This window comes from Salvia splendens, chromosome 1 (genome assembly GCF_004379255.2).
Source record: "Salvia splendens isolate huo1 chromosome 1, SspV2, whole genome shotgun sequence".
Taxonomy (NCBI): Eukaryota; Viridiplantae; Streptophyta; class Magnoliopsida; order Lamiales; family Lamiaceae; genus Salvia; species Salvia splendens.
The window spans coordinates 8,368,626-8,389,708 of NC_056032.1; the positions used below are offsets into that span (position 1 = coordinate 8,368,626).

At 34.6% G+C, this 21,083-nt stretch overlaps 1 protein-coding gene across 1 annotated transcript; it reads right to left on the reverse strand.

Moving 5' to 3' along the window:
- Window positions 1-8,423: 8,423 nt before the first annotated feature.
- Window positions 8,424-10,223, reverse strand: LOC121811548. Its single transcript, XM_042212432.1, has 2 exons — window positions 9,358-10,223; window positions 8,424-9,269 (listed from the first exon to the last, which is right to left on the reverse strand). Exons 1-2 carry the CDS (start codon window positions 9,715-9,717, stop codon window positions 8,658-8,660), a joined length of 972 nt encoding a protein of 323 aa, XP_042068366.1. The 5' UTR covers window positions 9,718-10,223; the 3' UTR covers window positions 8,424-8,657.
- Between the last annotated feature and the right edge of the window lie 10,860 nt (window positions 10,224-21,083).

Here is a 21,083-nt window from a genome sequence, read left to right on the forward strand (position 1 = left end):
CGATTTGTCAAAAAAATAATAAAAACAAAATAGTAAAATATTTATTGATTGATAAAAAAAGAAGTGCGATTTAATTTACCATGACTGACAAAATACTCCCTCCATTCCACTTAGATAGCCACAATCAAATGAGACTCCTGTCTAGAGATTCCTATTAGAGACGTATGGAGTAATTTGCTGAACTTGGATTTTTAAAATATACCAGAACTTTATTTTCTATTAATAATGGAGTGGAGAAATTGCAAAATGTTAGAGAAGATTGAGCGAAAAAGGAAAAACAGAAATTACTCCACTTAAACTGACATTGCCATAATTTTAAAATTACCGATATGTTATACCCAAGAAATTAAACTTTGTGCCAATGAATAACCCAATATTAAATCCTAAAAAGCTTATTAAACCTAAATATTAGTAGTAAAATTCAGTTAACATATTTTAACCCTAAACATAGAGACATTTGAGCTCCGCTTCTTCCTTCTTCTTCTCCGTCAATGCCACTACCACTTCCGCCTCCATTACAGTCTTTATGGGAGTTACAGTTACCATATGCTGAAGCAAAGTCCCTGAAACAACTTGCTCCGCGCCGAACATATACCTGCTGCCTCACTCAGCATCATCTCTTCTGAAGCGAGTGGGGGCGACGGCGGCGCCGCCCCGACCACCTCCCGTCGAACCGCTCGTTCCGCCGTGCCCCGCCTCCACCGCTCCTTCCGCTAGTTCGCCTGCAAGCTTCACGCCCGCAGCCGCCTATCGCTCTCTCTGTTTCTCTCCCTAATCGGCGCCGCCCCCACCACCGCGTTCCCCGCCGCTCCTTCTACCGATGCCCTGTTTCCTCCTCATCTCCGGCATCTCTCAACATCCCTCAATTTCTCTCTGCCCGTCTTAGCGCCGCGCCTTCGTCGCCGACCTGCCTGCATTGCTGCGTAGCCGGCCCTCACTTTCTCTCTGCCAGCCGCCGCTTTGCTGCCACCGCTCCGCTTCCCTCAGTCTTGCCGCCTGTGGTTGGAGCTATCGCCGGATTCCAAAATCCTGCTATGCAGTCAAAAGATCAGAAAATTAGTCCCAAAAAAGATGCTGATTTAAATGATGGTGTGTATAGCAGTCTAGTCTTCTTTGAAAAGCCAATTCTCTGCATTGGACCAATTTTTGCCCAGTAAAATCTGGCTTTTTTTGTCCCAATAGACGATTTTCTCGCCCACAAGTGTCCCACGTGTCAAAAAAATTGCAAAAATTGCTCCATCTATATTTTTAAATGACCAAAAGGGCAAATAAAATTGCTTCACACTTTCCCGCCAAAAAGGGCAATATTGACTTTCCATCCAACTGTCACTTTAGATTAGTATAGATTACATATGTTAACACTACACGAATTTAGAATTTTAAGTTTTTGTAATTAGGATTTGTTTAAATATATTTGAATTTTAGAGCATGCACAGCGGTGGACGGACAGCGTCCGTCCGTCCGTGCCGGCGGCAAGAACGAGACCCGTTGCTGCTGCGCTCGCGCCGCTGGCACGGCGCTGCTCGCTGCATCGAGCACGTCCGTGCCAGCGAGCAGGCGACGTGGCGAGCAGTGATTGGGCAACGGCATAGCCGTTGCCTTTGTTTTTTTTATTAAAAATTCGGTATTTAATTTTAAAAATCGATAAAAAAAATATTTTCCAAATCCCAAAAATATGGCGGTTTTTTTGCCCGTTTTTCTAAATTTTTTTGAATTTATTTTATTTTATTTTTCCTCAAAATCATCTATAAATACACACATTTATCATCCATTTTTCACTTCAAATCATCTCTCATTCATAATTCTCATACAAACTATCTACACCTTCATCTCTCACTCAAAACCTCAAATGGTATTCACCCATCTTATGGCGGAAGCGGAGCGCGAAGAACAAGAATACTACGAACAACATCGTGCCGCTTACGAAGCATATGTCGCGGCGAATACCCCCGCTCCTCCTCCTCAACGAACTAGATCAACTCACTGCTACATCCATCGTGACCGGGAGGGAGCCCACTAAAGGCTCGTTGCCGACTATTTTGCCGACCAGCCGCGGTTTCCGGCAGATTACTTCAGGTGCCGTTTTCGCATGTCAAAGCGCTTGTTTATGCGAATTTTCAACACATTGTCCGCACGTGTTGAATTCTTCCAAATAGGTCCAGATGCAACCGGCCGGCAAAGTATCACGCCGTTGCAGAAGTGTACGTGTGTCATCCGACAACTCGCTATTGGGCAAACGGCCGACCTCTTAGACAAGTATTTGCATATCGGTGAGTCCACTGGAATCCTTTGTCTAAAAATTTTTTGCGATGACGTTCGTTCAGCCTTTGGTGATAAATTCCTTCGGGTACCCACCACCGATGATTGCCAAAGGTTGCTTCGTCTTCACGAATCAGTCCATGGCTTTCCCGAAATGCTTGGCAGCATTGACTGCATGTATTGGAGGTGGAAGAATTGCCCGACTGCTTGGAGGGGACAACACTTAAGCGATCACAAAGGCGGCGGCCCAACACCTATCCTTGAGGCGGTCGCCAACTACCGCCTATGGATTTGGCATGCATATTTCGGCGTTGCCGGATCCAACAACGACTTCAACGTGCTCTATTCTTCACCACTCTTCAATGATGTGATGAATGGTGTAGCACCGGCGATCGACTTCACCATCAACGGAAATACATACCACATGGGTTACTATCTCGCCGATGGTATCTACCCAAGGTGGTCGACTTTCGTGAAGACGCTCAGCAACCCGCACGACCTCAGACGGGTTCTTTTTGCGCAGCGTCAAGAATCCGCGCGGAAAGACGTCAAAAGAGCCTTTGGGGTCCTTCAAACCCGATTCAACATTGTGAAGGCCCCGGCTCGGCTGTGGTACATGAATAATATCGCCGACATCATGTTTCACGTGTATTATCTTACACAACATGATTATAGCCGACGAAGGACCGAGGGCGGCTAGCTTCTACGACGAGGATGAAGCCGGAAGCTCAACCTCGAGGTCTCCCCCACGCCGAGGTGTGCATAGGACGGTGGGCCAGAGGATCGAGACAAGGCACACAATGCGCGATACCCGAACCCACATTGAGCTACTGGAAGACCTAATCAAACATATGTGGGCGAAATTCGGCAACGAGTAGTGGTTTTTTTAATTTTAGGATTTTAATTATGTAATTTTTAATTTTTAGGATTTTAATTATGTCTTTTTAAATTTATTTGTAATTTGTAATGTTATTTTAGTTTTTTTAATGAATTTTCATATTATGGAAATATTTTTGTTTAATTGAATTTAAAATTGAATTGTGCTCGTCCTTGCGGAAGAGCACAGCTGTGGGTGTTGTGCTCTTGCCAGAGAGCAGGCAGAAAAAGTGGGGTGGGTAAGGCCTACAACTGTGCTCGCTGGCAAGAGCACGGTTGTGGATGCTCTTAGATTTATATTTAAGTATTTATTCAAGGTTAAGTATTTGTAGTATTTAGTTTAAGTTTAATTATTCTTTCATCTATTATTTAGTTAAGAAGTCAATTAACATTCATTTTATTTTATATAAATTATTAGTAATAATTATTTATTTTCTATAATTTGTGATATTATATTTAACTTTAATACTATAAGAAAATAAATTAAACAATATGATACGGAGTATTTAATTTATGAGATTAGTGTGTAATTTAAATAAATATGTAGGTAAGATTGAAAAGGTAAAAAGAAGTATGTGAATATGGAATATTCTTTTAGATTTTTGTTTGGTATAAATGGTTGGTTGGAGTCTAATTATTGTTTGATATGAGTTTAGAATTTAGAGTATATGGTTGGAGATGACCTAAGAATGGATTAGAATTTTGGAATATACTACTAAAGTTCTTGATCATTTCTAAAATTGGAGCTAACATGCTTGATTTATATACATCCAATTAAATTGAACCTATAGGATTGGAAAAATTCAATTAAGATTCTACAATCATGCGTGCATGTTATTAATATTGTGATAATTGATCAATTTTTTAAAGTTTCTGAAGTGGTCGGAAATGAATCAAACCTTATGTTTTTTTCTTTAATTCACCATAAAAGAAATTCTAAATAGGTAGATGACGCTTTCTAACATAAATGGAATTGGCCTTTTAACTAAGAAAAATGGGCTTCACTTTAAAGAATAATATTGAACTTTTTATTTTCTGGCCCCAGTATAATTTACTAGTTGGAGTACTAAATAAATCAAATAATAATAGCCTATTGGTTACTAAATTAATTAAATCAAATAGCATCTCATAAACAAGGAGTATATAATTTGTTTAAGTTTGGGGATTTCTTTTTTTTTTCGTAATTATGTTTACTTCTCTCTCTTCTTTTTTTAGAGGAAATTCTTTCACTCTTCATCTGATAGGATTTTGTTGGTGAGATCATTCTTGGCAACAATTTATTTAATTTGATAAGGTAACATAAAGAATAAAATTTGTGGAATCGAAAAGGAAAGAACAAGCGTTATTTATCGCCTTATTAAATCTTGTATACTATATTCTATTAGAAGACACATAATATGGCCAATTGATAAATAAATAGACATTTTATTTTATTATTTTGCAGTGATGATCCACAGTTTCATGTTTTGACTCTAAGATTATACGAACTAGTATTAACCTCCGTGCTATGCACGGGACATAAGAGTTTCAAATAATGAATACAAAATATAATAAAAATATAGAAAAAAAGAACTCAAAGCAATGTGAAGATATAAAAAAAATGTACTACTCCTTAATGAATGTATTATTTATATACAATTTTAATTTATGATCCAAGTGGAGTAAAAATAATAAAATTAATTACAAAAAGAATATGTGTAACTAAGGATCAAAGAATACAAGTTAATTAGAATAAATATACAAATAAAGAAAATATGTGTGAGTAAAGATCAAAGAGTAGAAATTGGAATAAGAAACGTACAATAACAGTATACTCATATTAGATCATTCAAAAAATATTTTACTTAATTAACTATAAATTTTAAAATAAATATTAACTAAAACACTTTAAAATATATAATACATATAGAGCAATCACACTTCAATGACATACTACAACTTCGTATAAAAATAGTAGTATTATTTAATAATCAGATAAACTCAAGAATAATTAAAACTTTCGGTCATTCAATTGAATCGAATATAAAAAATGTCTTTATTTTTATGAGGATGAAATATTAAATATTTTAATTAAATAAATATAGCATGAAAATTAAATTATATATTTATGTTGCCATTTAGTTTATAGATTAATTTAGAGAAGAAATTATTACAATTGTTTTGTCTAATTCTGGGGATCCTCTTAGAACAATTGTTTCAACAATATATCCGTCCTATATGAATCATGAAGAGTTGAGTAATTGTTTGCATGATCGTGTCATACTTGCTCATACTTTAGAGGTAGTTGATGAATAAATTTTAATTTTAACCCAAATAAAAGGCAAATTAAACTCTTTAGCACAATTCCAATTTTAAACTTTTTAGCACAATTCCAATTTTAACTCAAATAAAAGGCAAAATAACAATACATAAACTTAATTACAAAGATGAATTTAAATTAAAAAATATTTATACAAAGTCTAATAAATTAATAGTTCAAAATTAAAACCTAATTTTTAAAGCATAAATATAATGATATATACGTAACACCCAATTTAAAACTATATTTTTATAATTTTTTTCAAAATCATAAAATCCAATACAAATAAAGCTCAAATAATACATTCCTTAGACTAAAATTTCAACACAAATAAATCTAAATTAAAGTATACTCCATAAATTAATATTCCCTACAAACCCTACAGAAAAATGCGGCGCCTCCTTCCCTTTCTCTTTCTCTCAGCGCCGATTGCACTCTCCCTTCCCATCTCCTCTTTCTCTCTCAGGCCATCTCCAACCATTTATACTAAACTCAAACTCATTTTTCCAGTTCTATCACATCAAACAGTAATTCTACTCCAACCATTTTTACACCAAACTCAAACCCAAAAGAATATTCCATAGTCATCTACTTTTTTTACTTTTTCAATCTTACCTACGTATTTATTTAAATTACACATTAACCCCATAACACTTTGTCAAAATAATTTTCCAAATATAATTAAATAATTTAATACAATTATTTATATTAATATAAACTATATTATACATTCAATAAAAAATACATTAATAGTTAGTAGTAACTATTAATATTAGTGTATTAGTAACTATTAATATTACGATTTAATCAAAACTTTTATTTCAACTAATTATTTCAAAATTTGCAATTTCATAGCGTAAATTCTTATTGGATCATGACTTGTAAAAAAACAAATACATAGTATATGATTAGCCCAGCCCATCAATATATTATACTACTAATTGAATTTTAAACCTAATTTTATCTTCCCCTGCGCCGCAATCTTCTTCTTCTCTATTCTTCTTTCTGTATTTTTTCATTCCCTTCTCTGGTTCTTTCTGCATCTCAAAATTTTCTGCCCAGGCTCTTCAACCATCAACAATCCTCCATAAACCAGGTAAGCCCTTGCTTCCATTAAAAATACAAAAGTACGAGGGAGCCAAGTGCAATTTCCAGGAACTTCAAAAGGTGGAATGCAGTAGCTACATTCCGGTTTCATCTTTGGAGTGATACTGTTCAAAAACGCCAAAAAAGGACGATTTGGGATGCGTTTTGGAGTATGATTGGAGGTGTTTTTCACTGCAAAGATGCGTTTTGCCGCATCGTTGGAGATGCCCTCAGTCGGCATCGCCGCTGCAACCCTTCCTCTGGCTTCCTCCTCCTTTCTCTCTCACTCTTTTTCGGAGCTCTCTCCTTCCTCCGTCACACCTCCCTTCCTTGCGGCGCGGCGCTGCTCTGCTTCCTCCCTCCGTCACGCCGTCCACCCGGCTTCCCTGCCGCTCGTTTCACGCCTCCGCTGCCTTGCTGCTGCCGTTCGTGGTAAAGATCGGATCTTCGAAGTGGCGGCTCGCTTTCTCGTAGCCAGTCGCCGCCACTGCCCCGCCTCCATCAGCCTTGCCGCCTTCGTCACCCATCGTCGGAGCTGTCGCCAGCTTCCAAGATTCTTGCTGCTCTGCAATCAAAAATAAAATTTTCAGTAAATCAATCAATAATAATGCATATTCAATTAAAGGTGTGTGTATGTATAGGTGTTTTATCTTGTTTGAGAAGCTGGTGTTTCATTAGACTAATTTTTTTTTCTAATAATATCTGCCTCTTTTCTGTCCAATGTGGCCATTTTTTAAATGACCAAAAGGGTAAATCAAATAGCTTTGAATTTTCCCGCAAAAAAGGGCAAATAAGTCTTTTCATTAAACTGACACTTTAGATTAGTATAGATTTTTAATTAAGCAATGATTATAAAAAGAGGTAGTGCATGAATTTCCGGCAAGCGACAAAAAGCATGAGATCCGGTTAGCAGGTGAAGAAAGTGACTCCAAAACAAATCTTTTTCAGTTTAGTATTATTACTATAATGCTGATTACTGCCCTCCACAATCCCACCCCATAAAGAGGGAAGACAATGCCAACAAAAATTAGTCTTGGAATTGATGCATGTGTGTTTCTTTTCTTGTCCCTGTGTTTGTGTTTGTGTTTGTTTGTGTGTGTGAGAGATAGAGAGAAGAGGAGGGGTTCTGACTTCTGAGAAGAGAGTACTTTCATCATCAAATCCATTGCTGTCAAGTTGAACTGGAAGAGACAAAAGCTTCACAGAGTGCAAAAAAATGAAAAATTGAATTTGCTTTTGGCTTTAATGCCAAATCCAGGAATCCAACACCCATTTTTATTACTGTCCCAACTCCACTTTCATCATTTTTATTCTACTGTAATCAGCAGTTATTGTCATAACCACCTATGGAGTATTTTTTTTAAAGACAGCTACTTGTAGTAAAATTTAAAATGTGGAGTAATAAAGTAATCCAGATATGTAAATGAGATGGGTCAAGATTTATTCTTTTTTGTCCCCCCTTTGTTTGTGTACTCTGAAGTTTCCATTTCACTTTTTTCACTGCTCTCTTTTATGGGAAACATAAACAGAAACAGAGAAGAAGCTACTTTTGTGCTTGTTTCATATCTGCTCTTTGTTTTCTATTCTAGTATTGCATTACAGCTTGTTGTTTTCATTTCCAGCTCAACTCTCTATTTTTTTACCCATTAGTAATTAGGAAAATTAAACCCTCATTCTTGAATATCTAAAAACCTTGTATTTTTGCTGCTAAAGTTTGTTTTTTAATAAAGAATCCTCTTTGGGTATGTCACTAGAAAAAAGGCCCTGTTTGCACCCCCCAGATTTAGCTGCCAATCAAATCTTCTTACTTGTACTCTTATCAAATAAAATACTCCTATCCTAGTGTAACTAATAAAATATTTGACTAAAAGAGTCGAATGAAGTGTAGCAGAATTTGTGATAATCACTCACAAAATTTCTACTCCAACACCTAAATAACTTTAAACACTAAAATACAATAAGAAATGAGAATAATTGAGGGGAAAAGGGGTAAAAACTAGACAAACATGAGTTGCAAAAACCAACTACAAATCTAACCTATCTTAACATTTTCATTTTTGTCTTTTTTTATCCTTCCCATTTCTTGAAATTTCTTCAACATTACAAAAAAAGCTACCACATTTTTTCCTTTTTTTCTCTACCTATGGCTGCAGAAATCCAAGAGCTTCTTCCTCCCTTCAACAATATCATCGAAGAAATCATCAAGCTGCCCAACGATATTCTCGGTCCCACCTCTCAAAACTCCAAAATAGCCCTTCAGATTCTCCACTATCTCTCTAACCCCAACTTCCGATTCCCACTCCACGATCCCCTGCGAGCACCGTTTCTCCAGCTCCGACCTCAGCTCGTCCATGGCGGCCTTCGACCGCCGGAATTCGTACATCTGAACACCTGGCCGGCCCGCCATTTGCCCGATCTCCGCCGCCACCCGCTGCTGCAGCCGCGCCGTTGAGATCATGAGCGACGATCCGAACAGGACGCAGTCGTCGTATCCGTTGAAATTGGGGGAATTCGATTCCGGCCAGAAATAGACTAATCCGTTGAGGAGAATCGTTGATAGAAGTGAACTCACATTCCTCATCGCGTAGAGAACGCCGCGGAAGCCGTTGAATCCGTGCAGCCGCGATTCGACGGAGATGTTGGCGTCGAATTTGAGAGATAGGGGTTCGATTCTCGTCTCTGTGAGTGACCGGTTTTCCTCTTGCAGCCCCACTGCCTCTCTCCTGCATCCTGATATGGCGCGGTTTACCTGTTGGACGAAATGCCCCAGTAAATGAAATTAGATAAAAATCCAATCTTTATTCATGATTTTATTCTTACTGGGCTGTGGTTTTTACCTGGCGAGAAAGCTGGGGGCTCAAATGGCGATGGCTGTCGAGAGAGGAGATGATGTTGAGGCCGGCGGAGTAGTAGTTTTCCATGCCTGAAATCCCAGTTTTGAGGATTTGGCAAACCTCCCAAAGCTTGGAGCTTTCATCCATGTATTCATCAAGCCACTTTTCTCCAACGGGCAAGTGGAGTTTTTGGACCAAAAGGGTGAGCTGGTTGTGGGAGGATCTTAAAAGGGAGAGCACTCTTTGGAGGAACTGGATTGACATAAAGTTGCTCGATAAGAAAGCTCGTTCGAGATCGTCTATGCCTCGAGTAAGGAAGTTGTAGAAGCCATTGACAGAGTTGGTGGAAGAAGCATCCATCATAGGAGGGAGGCAAGAAGAGGTTGGAACTTTAAAGGGCTGAATAGGGAGGAGGAGAATAGTTGCAGAGACTGCGATATTTAAATTTGGGGAGGATGAGAGAGAGAAGGCATGGAAGGAAGGAAAATCAAATCTTGGAAGCTCACAGGTTTCTATGTTTGAAAAGGATTGTTGAGCGCAATGATGAATGTTTCCTATAGAGGGGAAAGGATGATTGGTAATCTGCCATTTTCATAGTTTAATGGGAAGGAGAAAAGAAAAAGGGAAACTTGAGAAAAACTTGAGGGAGTTGAAACTTCATCTTTTTCCTATTCTTTTAGAGAGAGAAGGGCTTTGTTTTATGCAGCTGCAACAAAGTGGTTTATCATTAATATTGATTATGTGGAGATGGCAGGAACCAAAAGGAAAAAGAAGATAAAAATTGTTAAAGTTGAGTGTGAGGCATATATTTATCCCCTTTTCTCTAATCTTATTTATGATGTTAGATTGTGTTCATTGTGCTGTAATACCATGTTTGACTTGGATTGAAATCTTTTTTAGCACTGTTGTTTTCTAAACCTAATAAATACTAGTCATCTCACATTTTTACAAAATTTTAGTTCCCTACTTGAACTGTTTCTTCAGTCCCCTCTATTTCATTGAAATTTGTGGGTTTCTTATTTCTTCTAGATATATAGTCTTTGCCATGCCATCTTCTTGTTTACCTGTGTTCTTTTAAAGGGGATATTGGAATGATGGGATTCTTTGTATTTGCATTTTGTACCTTTCTACTATTCAAGAAATCAGTCTTTTTAGGCCACCCAAACTCATTCTTAATTTGTATAGTATTTTCATGATATTATCTTTTTTAGTATTAGTACTGTATAAACTTTTTTCTTTCATATATTTGGTCGTACAATGTATAATGCTCCCCCTACACCATACAATGAACAAACCAAACCCACATGATTCTCGAAGCACTCCATTTGATCAGTGGCCCCCTTGACCCTTCAATCATCTTATGTTATGGGGGCCTATATCACCGCTCATTGTTTATTGCATATTTTCACCTAGTAAAAGAGAAAAAAGCATTCCAAAAATATGTATACATCATAATTATATATGTTCCTTTTTTATACTATAAAATTGTTAATAGTGCAGATTGATAAACAAATTGAAATGTGCTATTTAGTTTTTGTGCTCCTTGTTGAATAATTATTCTTGTTTGCTAGTATGAAACAAAATGAGCAACATACTGTATTGAATCATTTTAATGTTAATTTTATTTTATTAATAAAAATGGTACTTTTTAGAAGAGGGTGGCTGTGGGTTTTTGGAGAATGGGACACTAGAGAGGATGTTGGTCCTTTAAGATTTTGTTGGAAAGTGTATTAGTGGGAGTGGGAGTGGGAGTGGGATCCCCTTCTCTGGGGTAGGGTAATCCACAACACACTATGCGGTGCTTTAAAACGCACGCATTTCTTCCTCAAACGACATACAATTAGTTAAGTACAATTTCCTTTAATTCTTTTTCTACACTCTTCTTATAATATTAATAATATTATGGATTCAATTATTAAATGACTAAATATGATTAACAAAATAGATACTGAAAAATAAAATACATCGTACTTAATATTAATAATGACAGAATAAATCAATAGAAATGTTAAATAATAATGTAAAATTACTAACAAAACAGATACTCCTACTGAAAATAAAATACATATATTAAATGACTTAAGAAGATATTCCTACTGAAAATAAAATACATAGTATTTCGCCATTAAATGTCATATTTTTACATTTTTGTATGTTCATCAATAAATATCACATTTTATTTTTATTATAGCAATTAAACTCCACATTCTACTAATTCACTCTACTAATATAAAAAAGTATGAATCGCATTTCATTAACTGTTTTTTATCACTTTTTTTACAAGTTAAACAATTTCTTAAAATCCGAGTCGGTTAGAAATGAGACATATATTCATCGACGGATGGAGTATTACTTAATACTCCCTCTGTCACAAAAGAATATGCATATTGGGTTCGACTCAGGTTTTAATGCAAAATTAGTAAAGCAATAAAGAGGCGGAGAGAAAAAGTAATTAAAATATTGTTAGTGATGCATGGGTCCCACCTTATTAGAGAAAATAGAATTTTCAAAATTAGAAAATGTATATTCTTGTGGAACGGATGGTGTATTAATAATGATAAAATAAAATTTTATCATTATTTTGGTTATATTTTATACTAGTAATAATTTTACATTATTATTTAACATTTCTATTGATTTATTCTGTCATTATTAATATTAAGTACGATATATTTTATTTTCAGTATCTGTTTTGTTAATCATTTTTAGTCATTTAATAATTGAATGTATAAAATTTATATTCTTTTTTGTATCGTTCTAATATAATAGAATCAATTTCAAATGATACAATTGCATAATATACTACTAGTAGTAAAAGACATACGGATTTTGATTTTAAAATTTACATTTCGATTGGTTATGTTATGAAATTAGGTGGAAATAAAAAAACTGGCCACCATCATTTTCCATCCTAATAAAGATGCCATGCTCTATAAATTTCTTCAACAAGAATGTTTCATTTTCTTCTTAATGAAGCCTAGATGGATCCAACTGTATGGTCCTTATCCCCCTCACCAATGAAAATGATTTCATACATGTATATCTGGATTTAATAATTTTAATAAAATAACATCTCATATAAGAATGCACCCAATTACTCTAACATCATATTCTAAGAAGTGTTTTCAATTTTTACTCAATTTATACAAGTGTTCATATAGATGTGTGTATACGAAATATTCTTGTTTTGAATCTCATTATAGCGTTTACCGTGTTTGATGGAATTTGAAATAGATGCATTTTCAGTCATAAAATGTGTACAGATATATTGATTAATTGTCAATTAAACTTGCTTCTAGGGACCACATTTATGTAGATAATAATGAGAATAACGAAGTTGATTAAAATCTACTTTTATTGAGATTATATCTCATGCGCGTGGATTAATGGGTCATGCACTATGCTAATATATATAGATTATGGATTATGGTCACTAACAAACTGTATCAGTTTTGTAGTTTTAGCAAATCCAGTTATTTTGTTTTATTTTTTGGTGCTCCCAAAAAGATAGGTACTATTACATGTTTATAGTGTTAAACGTCTAATAAAATTCTCATGAATTATTCCATAGTTTGTGATATATCTAGGGAAGAACGCATAGAAAATCAATAAACGTATATTATGATTTGACACACAATAATAAATTAGCAATTTTAAATAATATTCATTTACTTATAATATAATATCAGTTCTGAATAGAGATTATGACTATTAGTAATTTATTTTCTCTTATTCTTCCCAATGAAATCTTTATTAGAGGCAAAAAATAAACTACTACTACTACTATTACTATTTAAATAATTTATCAATAGTTTAAAATATAAATTTTATTTTATATAATCGAAACTAAAAAAAGTATAAATTTTATATTTCAATATATTTTTAGAGGTGTGTGGCCTTCATAATGTAATTGTTTAGGATAACTCGAAAAAGAAACATGTAATATCTGATTCAAATAATTTCTTGTATTGTGCAATCATATGGCATTCTAAATGGATCTTTTGCATAGGAGTGTATTTAAAGGTAATTTTCCTTTTCATTAAAAATAAATTATAGTATACTCCGTAAATGTCTCGACAATTGATTGAGTTTTTATCAATTGATATATCCATTACATTGTGATTCAAATAGAACTATAAAATAACAATTGATTGAGTTTTTATCAATTGATATATCCATTACATTGTCATTCAAATAGAACTATAAAATAAAATTCTGTCTAGTGAAAAAACACTATATTGCAATTTTTTAATTAATTTTAAAATTTGATATTATTAAAAAAATAGTTGGTTGCCTGTGCCAACTGCAACAAGTGGAATTCCCAACCTTGTGAGAGCGTACTTATTTTTATAGTTTAATTTTGGCCCTCTACATATATTTTCTCACCCACTTTTTGGTCAAAAACAAGAGTAAGATGAGTAATCATAATAAATCAGACAATTGTTAAAGCATCATTGGCATAATTCTGTGATATTATTAAAATTTTCATTATCATTTTTTATTGTACTAAATTGAGCTTAGTTAAATTCGCACGCCTAATGAAAAATTATTACATGTGTTAATTTGCTGTAAAGGAGTGTACGGCCACAATTATTTGAAGAATTCTCTGTTAAGAAAATAATTTTATAAAAATAATTTACAGGCTTATTTTCATATCTCCATGCGCAATAATAATTTATACTATATGAAACAAATATGTATATAATTTTAGATCGATTTATATTATAAGTTATAACTCGCATACACCCTCGATACAAAACACACCTAATACTCTCGATTTGTCGATTTATTAGTTGGAAAAGAAGTGCACGGACCTATTATATTGTGTTTCGGCCATATTGGTTTATTAACAAAAAAAATCTTCTCTCGTGCCTTATTTTCTCTTCACTTCTCTAATTTATTATTCTCTCTTAATGTGCTTAAAACGGGTCTTGCCTATAGCGGGACGGATGGAATAGTATGTTTCAGTGGCGAACTCAATGTAAGATAAGAGTACAACTGTACCCCAAACTTGTCAATATATTGTTACAAATCAGTAAGGGTATCCACTATAAGGCGGACACGCCCAATAGCCCCGTCCCAATTTTTGTCCATAGCCCCAATTTTGTTGTCCACAGCCCCAAAATTCTATTTCCGCCACTACAGTGGACACCTCCAATAGCCCCCAAATTCCAAATACAAAATTCTACATTTTCATAGCCGCGTCCTCGCCCTGAACGCGACTATCCCGCGTCCGCCGCCCCAATAGCCCCCAAAAGTTGTCTGCCCACCTTCCCCACTATAGCCGCCCGCCCACCGCCCCCAGACGCGGCTATAGCCGCGTCCTACCCATAGTGGTTACTCTAACTGATGATGGAATGGCAACGGTCAATTTTAAGTTTAAAGTTCCAATTTTGCATCCCGAAATCAAATTTTAGGTATCCACCTGATATATCTTTATCAAATAAATAAAAAGGTGAAAAAAAGGCATAATGAGCAATGAGCGGTAGATCGTACTTGGTGTTTCTGCAATTGTTGTTTCAAGCAAAAGTCGATTGATTCAAACAGCTGTTATTTCATAATATACATTGTCTCATTTTAGGCATGCAATTATGGCCAAATCCAACCCTGAACCATGCTTTTTTCCTATTTCGACTCATGAAATTATTGGTATACTGGCAAAACTCACTGCTTAGTCGATAGGCTTGCTTTGAATGGTATATAAGGGACAAGGGGATCGGGCAAGACACTCACCACACACTAATTATTCTTATTTTAATTTTAAAATAATAAAAGACAGAGACTCATTAATGGCTTAAGAAGTAGTACAAGGTGTTCGGTTTGCAAAATTGTATCTCGGATTAAATTTGTTTGGTTCATGAAATTCAATTCTACAATTCAATCCTAGATGGATAATCATGGGATAATTAGTTATAGCTAACCCCTTATGACTAAAATAATCTCACAACTCAATCATAGATTGTATCTTGATATTATTTTATCTAGGAAACCGAACACTACCCTAGTAAATAGATAATGAACATATATAGTTATGTGCTTGGTAAGCTGTTAAGCCTAAATTCATCGATTTCATGCTTTTCTGGTCCGTTTATTTTACTACTTGATTTCTTGCCTTTTTTTGTTTTAGACTTCTAAATAATTTTTCAAGTTCTAGACATTCATTATTTTTGAAATTATCAAAAAAAAAATTTGTGAAAGACCATTTATATTTTATATAAATCGTTATGTACTTAATGAATGAATGTTGTAAGAATATCATAATTGGCTCCAATCGCTAATAAGTTGAGGCATATTAGTAGATGAAGCATCAAATCTAGCCTGATTGCATTATATTGTTATCAATAACTTAGTCTCGAATGCAAGTTTCTAGGAAAACTTGATCTTGACGAAATTAGAGAATTGATTCAAGGACAAGATATCATTGAAAATACAAGAATAAAATTAAATTAATAAAAGTGCCCGCGAACAATTATAGCAATTATAAACCCAAATAAAAGATAGCAGATTTGATGATGAGATTGTCAAGAGAAAAAGGTAAAGTTAGAAGAATAAATCTCATAAATTTATAACTTCTTTTTAGGATAGGATTAGGAAGAAGGTTTATTGGAATAGTTCTTCTCTAATCTTAATTAGTGAAGGTCCACGTCCACCTTGAGATTCCATCCCACTATATATATGACTCATATATGCCATTTCTTTAATCTTGTTAAAGATTGTTTGTTATTTTATTCATTTTATCATGTGTAGTGACCGTGTAACGCTACGTGTATAAATACAATGCAACAAATTAGTACAATTGTATAAAATTAATTCAGAATATAATTAATGGGCTAGGGTTTATACTTTATATGAAGGCTGCTTCTAAAAATTTACATAAATGAATAAGAAAGTAACAAAATGGGTGGAGTTTTAAGTATTGCTAGTATCACACCCGTGCATCCCGATTCATATTATTTTAATCATACTTATTTCATTATGCAAAATAATTTTATGAAATGAAAAACAATATCATATGAAACCTAAATTCATAAATGTTCGAAATAAAAATATTATTATAAAAATATAAAATGAAACAATTTTTGAAATAATAAATGGACTAATATTGATTAGATAATTTAGCAAAAAAAATAAGTGCATATTTTTATTAATATCTTGGTAAATTAAATCAAAGTATTTATATTTATATTTATTTTAAAATTAAAATTTAAGGTCGGTAAATATAATAAAATTTGCTTATTAATATATATTAAACATATAATTTATTATTCACCATTAAATAAAATTACACAATTTTTGTAAATTAAAATAAATTGATTTACATTTTATTCATATATAGAATTGGAATGAACATGAAAATCACAATTCCATTTTCATTTCATCATCGCTTACCAAGAATCATTTCATAGTAATCATTTGCCACACGTTATTTGGAGGTGTCAATGTGTATCTCAAAAGAAAAGAGTAATGAAAAAAAGTAATCAATCTTTTCAATTATATTTATAATTTTTATTTGCACAATAACGTTATCATAATTGTCACACATTTATTTAGATTTTAGTTGCAATTACTTTAATATTTTGCGTCAATTAGTCGGGATCTTTTTGCCACTTTAGCATTTTGAGGTAATTTCCAATTAACTAATTTTGAATTTTTAAAATTTTTGTTCTCATAATATCAACCCCAGGGATACACTAATAGGCTAACTAATTTTAAAGTGCTAATGTACATCCAATCATGTGCTGCCATGTGACATGAAAAATGCAATATTTAGGGATGTCAATGTAACCCGAACCCGCGGGACGGCCCGAATAACTCGATAAAAATACAGGGTTAGGGTTGTAATTTCGCAGCCTGAATTTAAAATCGGGCCATTCGGGCTGACCCATTCGGGTTGTCGGGTTAGGCGGGCTGACCCGTTCGGGTTACGGGTTGGCCCGTCGGGTTGAAGGCTTCTGCACAGCGAGCAGTTTTTGTAACGGTTATAACTTTCTCTACAAAGCTCCGATTGAGGCGTGTAATATATCCACGCGAAGCTCTTTCGAAGACGAAGAGAATGATATGTATTAGAGGTTTATCAGACTTCCAAATCGCGAGAAACATTGACTCAAATAAGGCTGCTGCACATCCACATATTTTGCGTACATTTTCTAATCAATTTTCTATCATTTCTCAACAAACATATAAACATACCAAAATATAGAAATATAATCAAAATCATCCAAAACAACCCTCTAAAACCATGCAAAATCCAAATACGTCAACCGACTATATAAGATCACGAAAAAAATCACCATGTGGTTCATAGATTCATAAATACTCGTATATAAAAGCTTTCTTTTAGTATATTTCCAATATAATAGTGCAAAGTGTTTTGACGCCGCTTCGTCATTGAATTATGCGTACTTTGATGATTCTTAAAACAAAGATAAATTATTATTTGACTTATTTACTGCTGGAATAAATTAAATTTGACCAATCATAATTCAAGAAAACTTAGAGTTACTCCAATTAGCTAGCATATTGATAATTCACTCTTTAAAAATTCAAAATTTTTTTGTTACATCTACGATGCACCTCTCACGTTATGAAAAATTTATTTAATTTTCTACGAATTGATTTATGTTTGAATTTTGAAACAAAGTGTTGATTTATGTTTTAAATACATAAACATAAACATACTATTTATAGATATTTTGTAAATAATTATGTAATGAATAAGTTATTTAAATTTAAATAACTTAATCTTTTTTAAAATATTAAAGAAAATTAAAAATATGTATTTCATTGTTGAATGATTAATTAAAAATATGTATATAATTAAAGGAAATTTAAAATACGTATTATTTTTTGAAAATATTAAAAGAATTAAAAATACGCATTAGCCCGAATAACCCGGTGGGTTAGCCCGAAACCCGAAGGGTTAGGGTTAGGGTCGAACTTTTATAACCCGAAAAAATCATAACCCGAATAGCCCGTACCCGAATGGCCCGACAACCCGAACGGGTTTGCCCGAATGCATATACAACTTGACAAATGTATATAGCAGTTTTCTGTATACAATATTGAATTTTTCGTGCCACATGGCAGCACGTGATTAGATGTACGTTAGCACTCTAATTAAGGACGCGCCCTAATGCTCTATCAACCCCACCCTATTTAGGGCGTATCATTATTTTCCTATTTAAATTCTCCGTTTGGTTATTTGATGTCACGATCGCACTTTGCTAAGGATAGCAAAGTCGGGAAACCGTGACTAGGGATGGGAATTAAGAAGAGGGGAATAGAAAGGGGATAAACAATGACAGAATATTCAATTAGAAATAAAGGAAAAAACAATTCAAACAAACTCTTAATCACCAGAACTTGAATGGAAATCTTACTTGTCAATAAATAACTATCAGAGTATAGAAGAACAGTCGATGCTATCTAGAACCTTAGTATGCAGCGGAATGAACGCGGTCACATGTATGGAGGCATTCACCTCTGAGAGCCTCTACTTAAAATAAAAATAAAATTATAACTTTGCCCAACATTCTTTGCCCAGCATTCTCCACCATCACTGCTCAACCTGCACATTTAGAAATACATGCAGAGCTGAGTACAAAGATACTCAGTGAACACATTACCGAAATATACACATATACGTTGAAAATATTGTCATGCCATCACAGTAACACTAGAGGGGTTTCTCTTAAAAGGCCCGAGCTTACTAAATTCTTTGTGAGCTAAAGTTCTACTGATCAGTCTAAGTTCTTTCTGTACTTCTGCCATATCTGAACACCAAGTGCCGTGGAGATGGTGCTCTTCTACGGTCACCTACATCTTTCTCCAGCCGGGGAGGTGACCACCTCCCAACGGCCTCCACTATATCATCTTTGTGCCGTTGAAGGTGGCCACCTTCCACGGTCACCTGTGTACACTAATCCGAGTAGGGACATCACCCTCACTCCAACCCGAATTCGATTCTTATGTTCCAACCAAACAGATAGGCTTCATACACATAAAACAAATCATTTATGGCAAGACAATATCATTTGCATAAATAAATATCATCTTGGAAATAATTTGTAATTTTTATCCACATTAGCATGTAGGATAGAAAAGTTCACCTCTTGCGTTTAAATTCCTTACCTTGAATTTCTTTACTCCTACCATCACTTGCTCGTAGAGATAGGCTTTTGAAAAATAATAATATATACTTAACCAGACTCAAGGAAAACATATACTTAAAATACATTCATCCTACATGTGTTTTTGTTTTGTTCTTTGCTCTCTCTTAGGGCAATTCTAAAATCCTTTTACAACAATTAAATCATACATGTGTTTTTGTTTTGTTCTTTGTTCTCTCTTAGGGCAATTCTAAAATCCTTTTACAACAATTATGGGATTAATTAGGCGCGCTATCAATTTCATTACTTTATTTCGGAAAATGAATCTACTCGCGAATTATTTAATCATTCAGGAATTAATTAATAACTCCAGCAAAATAATTAATTAATACCATCAGTCTTTATTTAGATCCAGCCCAAAACAAAATTTTAATTCCTTCTGCCCAAATTCTCACTAAAAAAATATTACTTGGCCCAATTCTTTCAATTAATTACTTTATCAAAGGAAGTCCAATATAATTAAATAGTCCATCCTATTTTACACGATCATCTTCTCCGTCTCCCCAAATTCAAAATTCACAGAAATCACACGCCATCTCCATCACACGATTGCAGCGCCGCCTTATACCGGGGTCTCTCTCTCTCGCATCTCTGTTTCTCTCGACCTGTCTCGCGTTTCCCAACGCCATTGCCGGCGCCCTCTGGCCGTTGTCGCTCTCCTTTCTCACAGCACCAATTTCCTATCTCCCTCTCTTTCTCACTCCGAAATCGGCGCCTGGCGGTTCACATCCGTCTCCCATCGCTACGTTCTAAGCCACGCTGCCGTAATCGCTGCTGGAGTCGTGGTCCCAGACTGCCATCACTCCCATCTCGCTGCCGCCCCCGAGCATTCATAGCAGGGCTGCTGTTCGGAGTTCGTGGGCAGCCACTCCGTCGAGGACTTCTTCTTCCCGAGTCGTTTCACCTTTGCACAACTAAGCTAAGTCCCTAACCCTCTTTTCTCTTTCTTTATTTTTATTAATTTCGAAATGCTCCGATTTGCTTCAAAGTAAACATAATTCTATTTTGGCTATAAAGCTATTTGGATGGAGGACTAAGATTCTAAACTAAAGTGACATGTATATATTTTGCTCGCTGGAACGAGCAACTTGTGAAAGCTAGACTCAAGGGTTGTTAACTTAAGCGAGGTTTGTGTGTGACGCCCCGACTTTTTCTCTCTCTTTTAAGTTAGTCTTTGGATGATAGTCAAACTTTTAGTCGAATATCGTTTATTTATTTTGAGAGTTTATGGAATTTATTTTCATAAGCCAAAAAAAATCAATTATTTATTCCAAATTTGCAGTCAACATATATTTCTCCAACCTCGTCACCGAACGATTTTCTCATATCTTCACTCCCTAAAATCTCTCCAATAAACCAAATCTCCACAGAATTTATTATATATCTCTTCCCTCAATCTCAGCCAATTATCAACACCGTTTCCAGTGCAGTTTTGTTCCCTTCCAACAAAGTTGAGAGGAAGAATCGAGCAGCCTGTGAAATAACCATCCCTCTGCAATCTCAAATTGTTCCCTTCATTCCAAAGGTATACTCCCTAATTTTCGAAATTGTTGGGGATAA

What these genes read in the sequence shown, in the direction of transcription:
- LOC121811548 (XM_042212432.1), bottom strand. Translation starts at nt 9,717, where the DNA reads ATGATGGATGCTTCTTCCACCAACTCTGTCAATGGCTTCTACAACTTC. An exon ending in GCCCCCAGCTTTCTCGCCAG is followed by an intron (nt 9,270 to 9,357) that starts GTAAAAACCACA and finishes TTCGTCCAACAG; the next exon opens with GTAAACCGCGCCATATCAGG.